Raw genomic sequence first — 11,741 nt, forward strand, 5'->3', positions numbered from 1 at the left:
GTCTGGGTTGACACTACTGCGATTCGCGGTTTAAGGTCCTGGGTTCGATTCCTGGGGAGACCCCCGAATTAGTCGGGAGCGCGAGATTATGGCTAGCTGCTGAGATGTGGAGTTGAGGTCGCAGTTGATGGACCAGATTCGCACGCTGGATTGGTGGCGATTGCCGAACCCTCCGTCTCTTCGGTTGTTCGGGTGAATGGATGAGGAGGGGTCCTAGACGGCTGGACCCGCCGCCTTGGACTTACAGTTCGTATGGCGAAGTATAGTGTGGTAGTGGTGGATGGTGCTATAAGATGATAAATCGTAGAACTGACAAAGTGATAAAGTGGCCCAGAAGCCTCCCACTCTGTAACATTACATTACATATACACATACACACATATAACGTGTGCACCGACATGTGCAATATGGTAATGTCGGCCTTCTATAACATTCACGCATTCTTGATTGTCTTTCTTCACAAGACTGCTTGTGAAGTCTTCAGAGTTGTTGTTGTTGTTGTTTCCGCACAGGAGAGTTGCGGGAAGACCTGCCTGCTTCCCCCCTGGCCCCACCCAATCATCAGAGCCCAGCAGTGGTCGCCCCTGTCCCTGCAACCAATAGAAGATATCGCAGTCATCCTGGCAATTGATAACAGGCTAACAGGTTGCCGCGCGGGTATCCGACCCGGGCTAATTGTCTTCACCCTAGCTGTGGCGCGGGCGGGCGGGCGATCCAATACAAAGGCGGCATGTACTCGAGGGTGGCCCATATTTCGACAAGATCCAAAAACATATCAGAAGCAGCACGTGAAGGCCTCAAGTATCCACTAGGCACTACCCCTCTGTGATGGTCCATTAAAGCTAGGACATGCTAAAAATCTAGGACGCCACCGACGAGGCCGTTAGGGGTGCATCGAATGAGCACAGATGTTTGTCGTGCAGCCAAGCTACATTTCGGCGCATTTACCTATTAACGAACTCAATGCACGAAAATCCGCGAGTTCACGTCAGATTACCGCCAATCGAAGTCACTTTTCCCAGATGCCGCAGAGCATCACGCAAGAACCCAGAGACGGTATCAGGCGGGTTGACGCCACCTCCGAAACCATCGAGGCGGGTTTGGGCAGCCTTGCGAGCCGGCGCTCCTGCAGCTTGGCAAGGCAAACCGCTGGCATACGCAGGCGCTCCGCCAGGTCCGCAGCGGTATCCAATAGCTCGTCCGGTACGGCAAGCTCGCCGCAGTACATGTAAACGAGCAGCCAGCCAAAGGCAACCGGATCGGCGTCAGGCAACACGAACACGCCTGCGGCGTCATCAGCACCCGCTTGGGCGGCACCGTTGGAACCTGAGGCGCCGTCGCCACTAGCAATGGCCATGGCACAAAGGCGTCTTGGCGAAAGCAGCTCTCTGAAAAATCCGGTGCGTGCGGACAGTACGGCGCGATGGGCAACGAAAGACTTGCGTTCAGCACCCACCAAAATCGTCAGAGTCTGGCCGCCATCGTGGCGCCCCAAACCGACGTACACCTCCCCGCCCCCAGGCGCGATCATTGATGGCGTCAGCGGCGTAGACAGGAGCTCAAAGAGCTCCGCTGCCGCCCCTGTCGCCCTTCCCGCCGTCGCCTTCCTGCCTGTGCAGTGCCGTAGCGGTGGCTGGCCACCCTCTAGGCTCTGCAGGCCGCCTCCCAGCGCGTCAGCGGCCGGTGCGAAACTGCCATCACTGATAAATATAATGGCCGGATTCGTGTATGAGAAGCCGCTTACTGCCAGGTCACCATTCGGTAGTGCCGTCATGAAGCTGCAGCAGTACGGCAGGCAACCGCGGGACAGGACTGTCCGTACATACCCACAGCAGTCCATGACACGTAACGATGTCGCGTCGGCGATGTACAGATTGCGACCCGCACCCGACAGGATGGCATTAATGTTATAAAATTGCGCCGCCGTACCAGCACCGTCGGCGCGACCGTACGATCCCCAGTTGCCCGCCACAAGCCGTGGCGGCAGCGCGCCGCCGCCAGCACCGCTGCCGCTGCTTTCATTATCCTCACCACCGTCTAACCCACAGGAGCCTTCGTTGTACGGCAACGCCACGTGGCAGATTGCGTATGGTGTTGCGGCTACCAGCATGTCGTCGTCGGCGTTGTAGGACAGCGCCGTCCAGTGCATCGCTGGCGGTGCGGAATTCGGCAAGGTCATCACCGTGCCGCTTTCGACATCCAGTCGGCGAATGCGGTCCGGCTCCGCGATGTACACGGCGCCCTTGCCGTCGGCCGCCAGCGCGCTAACCTGACTAAAATGCGCAGCCACGCCAGGACCATCGTCTTCGCCCCAAGGTGGCCGCTGCCGTCGCCGCCGCCGTCGCCGTCGCCGTCGCCGCCGGGCCAGCAGCGACCAGCAGTACGGAGCCCGCCACCGGCCCTTGCGGCACCCGTCTCGACCGGCGACCAAATGAACGGCGTCATTACAATCCAGCTTCATGACAGCCGAGCTGCCCTCTAGGTAGTACACGCAGCCGGAGATCGGTTCAAAGACTGCGAGTCCAGCGTTGTACGGCCCAGATCCGCCGGCAAGGGGGAGTTTGGGACCCAGTTGGAGCGGCGGCTGGCCATCCCCGACGGCGTTGCCGGGCTGCAGCTCCCGGATCTCGTCGCGCAGGAAGATAAGGATCTGGAGCTGGTGTTCGGACTGCTGGTGTTGCTGATGCGGCGAAGGAGTAGTTTGCTCACAGCGGCTGTGCGTCGGGCCGCGAGGCCGCACCACGAGGCCTGTCGCGTGCTTTGGAAGCGATAGTTGCCGGCATTCCAGCGTCATTTGCCTGCATCTGGCCTTTTTCCTATTGCACAAATTTCAAATGACAAAAATGGAGAATTGTTGGCCTAGCTCCGTAATCAGGAGCTTAGCAGCTGACCTGCGCGGTTGGCAAGGCTTGGCAAGGGCCCGCGGGTCTTCACTCTACGAACATCTACGAACGCAGTATTGTATGAAATCTTTGTATGAAATCAGTCTTTAGGGTTCACTTCCCATTACAAAAGCTGGTCACCCTACCTGCTACACAGTGGGGGAATATGGCTGGCGCGCCCGCGTACGACCGAATCTTTTTCGGATCACATAGCCTAAGAGTTGTAAGTAGGCACTGGATTAAGATGATACGGTGAAGATGAGAGCTCCATCGTGCTTTTGGTTCACCTCTGTCCCCGGCTCCAGAAGGTTGACTTGCTGAGCTTGTTGTCAGCGCTGCGGCCAATCCTGTTCATGCTGCAGGGGGGAAATCCTACGTCGCGGGTACGCGGAGAGCAGCCGCAGACGCTTTGTTGGCACGCCTGTAGCCAGGCACGCGCAACGCACTGTTACGGCCCATCTTTGGACAACCTGCATAATCCGGGATAATGTCCTGAATCGTTATAACATCCTGCGTGTCCAATCAGTGGCAAAAGGGACCAACGATAACTAATCGACGAAACGGGCCAGATAGGTGGCATGGCATGGGCTTCACACTGATTCCGCTATAAGACGGCACAAGCGCCAGGTGACCGAAGCGCAGTCTAGCGCCACAAGGCGGGGCTTAGCATCCCCACGCCGCTAAGAGCTCGAAGAATGGGAAAAGGCGATTATTAACAGCGTCTCCAAGCGACCGATCCCCCAAAAACTGCAAGCCCACAGATCGTCAGCGATGCACAAAATTTGGGGCCAGCGAACAGGCCATAGGAAGCTGTGGTAGAATTTGTACGCAAGCGCCCACCTTCACCTCCGACACAGTTTTGAATAGCAAACAGAGCGCGTAATCGTAACAATAACACGCGTGTTTGTTGGATGCACGTTGCGTCCCAGCGCACGGACACGTTACATCGATCCCACTTTTGCTGATTAAAGCAATATCGTTGGGTAGGTTTCCTTAGCGCATGTGTTCCTTTATCGTCGGTGTCTCGGGAAGCTGTGTAGACACCAATCACGTGTAATGAATAAATAAACGACGTCGTTACAGTGGGCTATCCCCGAACAGATCACCTGTTGATGCCGACCGCATATACAATAACCTAAACACTGTATTGGCCAGGCATAAAGGGCCTGGGAGTGCCCTCGAAACCGATGCCAGTGGCGCAGGGCTAGTCGCCCTTGTTAAGGGGTACCAGGGCAAAAACCCCACCACGAATCGCACAGCACCTGGCAACACCAGAGAAGAGCCCAATGATAGATGTACTTCGCGTTGCTGTCAAGCAGCAGCGGCGCGTGAGCCGCCACGGGTGATCTTTGTGCTTGCGTGATGCCGTTGTTGAGGTACGTAGGGCTCCGGTGGTGGCGTCGCGACTGGTGCGTGCGTGGGCGTGGGCTTTGGCGTGAGTGCGTAGTACATGCCGTGATCAACAGGGGTTTGGGTTTTGGGCAGTTGGAGTCTCCGCCTGGTTGGTTGTTGCCTTCTCCGTACCTTCCCCCTGATTTCCATCTGCTGCCGCTGATTACACCTCGTATGTTTCACCTCCTGGAGTTCCGTTACCCTGGAAAGGTGCAATAACGGCCCATACGAGCGGGGTCCCCAAGGGCCACAGCCGAAGGACTGACCGAAATAGATAGCTATCGTAAAAACGCACAAAAAATTCCATTATTTTATCTCTCGAAAAGGAAGTTTATGTCGAACTAACCGAACTGCCTGCCTGTCACTATCCATACTGCTCTGCCGTAGCGGTGATTGCAAATGGCTCTGCGGCGGGGTCTTTTAGGGAGTCTGCCATGCTTGGAGCCTGGGGTTCCGGTACTGGCTGTTTTGGGTATGTTGGAGTTGGGGAGAGCTCATAGCTTTTATTACCTTGTGATGCATTTCATCTTGTGCTTTCATGTTGTCTTTCGTGTCCCGGACGTGGAAACTTTATCGTGACGATTGCCAAGCAAGGTCTCCGCGTAGAGCTGTAGCCCTTCCGTCACTTTCGATCGGTGCCCGGGCTATGCACTGCCGGCTTCTTGTGCTTCCCTTCTCCTGTAATTTTTTCTTCTGGTTTAGCTTTACATTTAGGTTACTACTCCGCTCGACCGTGTGTTGGATTGTTCCACGCGTTTCCGTGTTCGGTTCCCTTTCAGTGCCTGCGCGACAAGATGGAGAACTTTCTTTCGGACAGTGTATGTTACCTAAACAGAGAATGATCGCATTATCGCAACTTTGATTCTTAGCATCTGACTATTGAGTAGTCATAACGGTTGGTTATGCCAGGGAGAGTAATCCTTCCAATGTTATTGCAGTGGGAAATTATTTCGTCCAGCAGGACGCGATCCGCTTTACGCCGGATGAAACGACTGCTTGCTGGCGTTATTAGCATGCATCGTACGGTAATCCATAAACCAATTTAGCAGCAGGCGTTTAAGTGAAGTTTTAATGGTAATACCTTGCTAAGTAGTCAATCAGCTATCTTGACGCTGGTCTCGTACCCACTGTAGCTGCTCGTGCGCCCAGTGGTTTATGTTAGCGAAATTTGGGTAGTAGTTAACAGTGTTTTGTTATATTAATCCAGGCTTGCCGATCTTGTGAACGAAACGAAATTGGACTTGCACCCTGTAAGGCTGGCTTCAGGGAAACCCCTGCAGCTCCTCTGCAGCTACCGGGGCAAATATCTTACACTAGTAAAACAATCTCAGCACTTTAGACTTTGGAATAGTTTTCATTACCAAGAGTTCTTCTGCGGCGGCGTACTTATCGATAAATCAATTACTTATCAATTGATCGAGCGAACATTTTCCCAAAATAATGCCACGACCTGTTCCCTATGACATGGGATGCGTACAAGAAGTGCGTGCCGTATTGCTCTTGGTCCTAAGCATCGCTGTTCTGCTGAGGTGAGCTGAATACCTGCGCTGGCACCGCTCCGACCTTTAATAATCGGACCCACAATCGGAACTAAATCCCTTCTCCACCTTTCAGTTTTACAACCTGCTGGGCGGTTACCCTTACTCCAACTACAAATTGCTCTATCGACGCCCGGACCAACAGATTTTCAATCGCCCCCAACGTCAGCCTTACTGAACTTTTCACGTATTGTATAAAGATACAATCCAACAGCTGCAGCGTTACAGGGAATGCTTGTTGCAAGAACACGACTACGTCATCTCTCCTGATTGACGTTGGTGAGACTTCCGCGACCAAAAGCTTTCCAGGACTTCCCTGGCTTCGTATTTGAGTATTAGGATATACATGCATTTGGCACTTCATCAAAGAAAGAAGCTTTCATCTGTCGTGCGTCTCGGGGGCAATTGTACGTTCTGCGACCTAGTTCAACAGGTGCGACAAATTGCCGTCATAACAGTAAACCCCTTCACCCTTTCCTGGTCCATGGCTCCAGACGAAAACTGCATGTATGAGACCTTCACAGCAACATTGAACGGCAAGGCGGTGAAGGGCGTCACCATCGGTCCGCCCTCAAAAGGCTTCGGCACCCGCGCAGTCCTCACCATCCCCGGTCTCAAACTCGATGCCAAAGCCCTGGGCGCAAATGGCGCTACGGTTTGCATTACGTTACCGAAGGCGTCTGCGTGTGGTTCCGTTGACCGCCTGATCCCCGGGGGTATCAGCAATGCTGCTGCCTGGAATGCGACCCTCCTCAGCTCAGATTTGCGATGCTGTCCTGTCACCTCTCTGCGCCAGCCGCCCCCTGTCCCGTGCGAGACGTGCTGGGTGTGGGATGTTATCCCTGGCAAGAAGACGAGTGGGACCTCGTACGATTTCCTAAGCCGCAACAGCTGTCCCCTGGCTTCTTTGGAGCCCGAGTATATGACGGAGGACTGGAAAAATTGCTGTGAGTTCGAGGGTTACTTTTACAAGCTGAACTACTTAGACGATTTACTCGCCAAGGGCCTTGCCACGGGTTTTGGCAAGGCGGTCTGCAACGCCACCAGCCTGCGGCTTTGCGGCAACTTCACCAGCATGGCAGCGGCACAGGGCCTGGCTTCCGAGCGGGCTATGATGGGCGGACTTCCATTTGACTTTGACAACACGGATGACACGGTACGTGGGGCGTGGCTGTCGATGCTGCGTTGAAAGTACAGGGATAAGATAGGGCGACGGGAGAGCCCTACCTCATCGCCATGCAAAATGGGCCATGCAAATAGGAGTGAGAGGCACGCACAAAATGCATGAATGATTACAATGGTTGCAGGTCGTATGATATGTGCGGCAAATGCAACGAGACAAGGCCGATTAGGGTGTTTGCGGGTAGAAAGGACGCGAATACTTCCACCCGAGTAGAGGATGGGAATGCTGCGTCAGTGTAGTCAATGCGAGCACGAACAAGAAACTAAAGGATAATTATCAACATGCATGTGGGCCATGCACCGGACCGGTATGTAGTACATGCTATCTACGTACACATGCACGAAACAGTAAATTTGTACTTCCACACGGAAATGCGTAAGGAAACCGTGGAAGCAATTCGGGTCCCACTAGAGGCCTAGATTTACAAACCTCAAAGCACATAATTAAGACAGCTGCGTACGTTGGCATTCTGCTGGTAAGAAAATTGAAGTAGGGTTAGTTGTGCTGTAAGTAACTGTCAACTGCTCGCTGTGATGATTACGCTAGCTACCAGCAGCAAACGCATAGCAAACATGTTTCCTAGGTCTGATGAACTTGTACCCCCTGTTGTTAGTGCGCATTTGCACTGAAATAAATGCAATGGATGCGTTCCGATTGCTTGTGCATAGCTCCAATCCCTGAACCCCTTTCCGACTGCGTGCAGTGTCCCATGGGTCTAATTGGCAGCACCGTCCGCCTTCGTAGCGTACAACCGACCACCGGAGCTCTGGATACCCGCTGTGCACCAGTGAATGAGGTCATCCAGGACCTTTGCTGGTTACCGTCACTGAAAGATGACATGTCCGAGGGGATGGTGCCATTCCCCAACAGCACGTGAGTAGTAGTGCGTGTATGTGCGTACGCATGCATATGGTTGGTGTTCATTGAATAGGCCTACAATAATGTTGGGCTCCGCTGGGGGTTGCTGGCTAGGCTACCCACTCACTTTTTAGCCGTACAGGTTACCATTGAACCTGATGATGAACCTTGATGGACTACATATAACGGAAAACGATTGCGAATGGGCTGCACTGTATGGTGCTAAGAGGTTGCTATGACGTGCAACTTGCAGATGCAACTCCGCCCCGGGTGTAACCCCCTTCGCCATGAGCATGTTCTACGAGGTCTCCTACTTCAATAGGACCAGGGATTACTGCATCAACATTACCACCACAACGCCAAAGCCAGCCAAGGTAAGTGTATACCTCTCCACGAGAAGCATGTCTACGTGGTTGCATAGGTAGCTAGGCAAGCATACGTGACAGTGAACGTGAAGGCTGTTTGGGGCGTGTAGGAGCTGGCCGCCGAAAAGGCCTCCGGCTCTCAAGATGCTGGCTGGTATGTGCCGTACTGTACGGCAGCTACAACAGGGCGGCGCGCGATGCCTGCAAACGTTATATATTGCAGCTATAGCGTCATGTATGTTTGAATGGTGCTGCACGGCCCACCTGTGTACGTGCTATGTGCTAACAGTGACCACAGCATGCATGCGGGGCGGGCCTGCCTGCCTGCCTGCTGCTGCTACGGCGGCCAACAGCTATGTAGCTGGGTGTGAACAAGCTAAATAAATTCCACCCGCTACTTCCGTGCACGCACCAACATTTGCACTCCACGTAGTAAACTACTCCACATTCGCTGCGTCCATGCCACTTTGCATTCCACCGCTCCACATATAGTCCACGGCCAGCAGCTCGGGAATTCCGCCTCACATTGCTGCTGGTAAGCCCTTCCCTCTGGTTTGCTTTTCCTTCATTTTCACACCATAACCCCGCCACATGCATGAATCTATATTTCTGCTGCTGCTGGTGCTGCTGCATGATTCTATGGATGGGTGTACGGATGCAGTCTACATGCGCCAACGCCACCATTTTAGACCGCATGTCGTTTTGGATCATTGATGATGACTGGCGGCGGGACATGTACCTGGGGGCCTACCTGCTCACATTGGAGCGGGGGTCCTACACACGGATGGACCTCAACGGTACGTCTTATATATGCAAGCAAAACCATAATTCGTTTACTTGATGAACTGCTGCGGTTCATCGTATATAATACACGTCCATCAGAATGAGGCTAAAATTCTTGGGTACATATCTATAATTATACAGGTATGTAACATGAACATGTTTGTTGACCTCGGTAAATATTCATGATTATGTAAAAGTATTTATCTCACTATAAATTGTATGTGTATGTATTTACCCGTTGCCGTGCAAGGTACATACGTATACATGCAGATAGCGTATATACGGTACATAAAGAGAAGGCGTATGATCATCATAACCAGTAGCCACATACAACACAGCACAAATCGTTACATGTTGATGGTGCAATGATTCTTCCTTGGTGGTAGATTTGGTGCGTGCCCGCAGGGTATTTATTTGGGAGCTTCACCCTCGCACTCTTACACACGTTAACTGACTCACGCGCCCGCATTCTAAATCAGTCTTATCAGCAAGCTACTTGCTTCTAGCTAGTAACCTTTTACCTAGTAACCTTTTACCTAGTAACCTGTTACCTAATAACCTGTTGTCACACTTGCACCGCATATTTATCGTGGAAGCCCCGCGCGCATGTATGCGTGCATGCTTTCGCTCCCGCCATGTGCCTTCATCGTCCGTACATGTACATGCTCCCGTACACGTACAGCTTCATGGGGCAATCTCGGCGAGCAAGTTTACAACGTGCACTCTCTGGGCTTGGATGTAGCGACGGTGAATGCCAAGAAGCCCAAGATATGTATCGTGCGTGACCCCAGTGGACAGCTGTGGTACGACACCGTCAGCGGCATCGGCTATCTCTGGACTGCTCTGTATGATAAAAGCGGCAAGTGTTGCCCGGTGAGTGCGATTTTGCAAATGCATGGCACATTCCACGCCACACTACTCGTCAATGAATTGATGATGTTCCCATTTCAAACGTGACCCACTGGGGAGCGAGATTAATGGCATCAAAACCTCTCGCTAGCTAACTATTGCTTCTGACCAATCCCTGTACAAACAAAACCTGCATGCACCTGAATGAGTACATATGCTGACTCCTTGTGTCGCTGCAGGTCTATTACGCCAATCGCTTTTGAGGGCATACATGCCTAAAGACATGGCTGAGGCCACTCATATTGTTATACTTTGCTGCATCCATGCATAGTGTTGTGATACACGACATGTAGCTGGGGGCTTCCATTTGGCCAGCAGATCTCTCGCGGCGGGGAAAGGTTGAAGGAAAGGAAAAGGGAGGTTTCTTCCAGGACCGTAAGCCATATTAAGGGGCGGCAGCGACGATGAAAGCATTGGGAGTCGACATTGGTCACCGGCAGTCACTGCGGTATTGCATTCTCACGGGGGTATGTAGGGCTTCGGGACCTATTCGTGTAGCACGAAACCGCCCACTGGCATATGGTTTGGACGCCAATCCAATATCAGATAACTGCCTCCTCTATGTGCACACATCTCGGGCTGCTGGGCATGTAACATGCTATGGCATGTGGCCACGAGCAATCATCCAAGACTTCACTGATTAATGGGGTTGTTAAGCTGCACTCGATTTGTGCCCCGACCCGGATTCGAGCCTTGCTATTATTGCAATTCCTCTTCCGTTAATTAGGGAATGGCTTTCCTTGCGATATATGAGTGGAAGAATATTAGTATAAGACCGAGGAGCATGTATCCAATTATGTCCTAAGCATGGGTGATGAAGTCATACACGTCACATGGCGCTGTCAGCATGCATGGGCGGGTGTGCGTGTATAAGTATGTGTGTCTGTATGTGTGTCTAAGCCAGGAGATAGAAGGACGTGCTTTTTAGTATCCTGGGCTTATCACGGGATCTGAATCCGCCGATCGGTACATTTCTGAAGCCATGATATAACAGTGCTGATGGCACGGAAGCACACGTCGTGTATGTGTGCATTTGCATGCGTCTATACATTGCATGTGTAAATACATGTTTTTGTACTGCTGCGCCCAGTTTCGGAGATATCATGCGGGATGCCAGAGCTAGCGGTATGCATCGACACGTTGGATGTCTGTTTGCTGCAGGTAGTGGCTCCCTTAGTCTGCCCTGAGCGGGGGATAACACCAGCATAGCGCTGCGTAATGGTGCAGCTCCTAGCCTACCTGCACCTGGCCTAACTGCTTGCAAGGTAATGCATGCTGTCAGCAGCAAGGTCCCCCGCCCAGTTTGCATCGGAGCTCCCGCGCGGGACATGGGTACGGCGCTGTAGAATGGGGTCACGACTATTAGAGCACAGCCATGAGCTGAGAGTGGTTTGGGGACTGTATCGCTGGGCCGTGATTTCGGCGCCAGTGGTTATCGTGTCCACTCGCGTTTTTAGCTGTGCACGGCTAACAAGGAACGGAAGTATCAATGTCTCGCAGCTGATGCCGTAAGTGCGTTAACGAGCAAGATGCAGATTGCAGCAGGGGACCCCTGGTTTGGCGTGAATGCCGAGGGCTGGGGCTTGAGGGAAGATCTTGAAGTCAGGTGCTGGTTCATCCAGCATCCCAAGTTCTGGTTATCAACAATGCCCCACATGGAGCTCAAGCTGCAATACTGTATTAGCCGTGTAACACGTTACAGCTTTTGGGTCCTCTCAGTCGTAATGTCAAAAATGGAAAGATTTTGAAAGTCAATTTGCATCAGGTTCCGGAGCCGGTGCAGCTTTTACCCCGGCCATGTTAGCAGAGTAATGCTTTTTCCCCCACATTC

The 11,741-nt window shown here is 52.7% G+C and overlaps 2 protein-coding genes across 2 annotated transcripts; one reads left to right on the forward strand and one right to left on the reverse strand.

Moving 5' to 3' along the window:
- Positions 1-1,009: 1,009 nt before the first annotated feature.
- Positions 1,010-4,581, reverse strand: VOLCADRAFT_89348 (uncharacterized protein; the record flags this gene model as incomplete). Its single annotated transcript, XM_002949011.1, has 4 exons — positions 1,010-2,714; positions 3,170-3,303; positions 4,407-4,476; positions 4,541-4,581. The coding sequence occupies 4 exons, from the start codon at positions 4,579-4,581 to the stop codon at positions 1,010-1,012; spliced, it is 1,950 nt and encodes a 649-aa protein (XP_002949057.1).
- A 1,133-nt stretch (positions 4,582-5,714) lies between these two features.
- VOLCADRAFT_89349 (uncharacterized protein) lies at positions 5,715-10,113 on the forward strand (the record flags this gene model as incomplete). Its single annotated transcript, XM_002948912.1, has 8 exons — positions 5,715-5,803; positions 5,958-6,091; positions 6,307-6,968; positions 7,699-7,868; positions 8,107-8,227; positions 8,880-9,015; positions 9,684-9,874; positions 10,090-10,113. The coding sequence occupies 8 exons, from the start codon at positions 5,715-5,717 to the stop codon at positions 10,111-10,113; spliced, it is 1,527 nt and encodes a 508-aa protein (XP_002948958.1).
- Between the last annotated feature and the right edge of the window lie 1,628 nt (positions 10,114-11,741).

Source organism: Volvox carteri (assembly GCF_000143455.1).
Source record: "Volvox carteri f. nagariensis unplaced genomic scaffold VOLCAscaffold_12, whole genome shotgun sequence".
Taxonomy (NCBI): Eukaryota; Viridiplantae; Chlorophyta; class Chlorophyceae; order Chlamydomonadales; family Volvocaceae; genus Volvox; species Volvox carteri.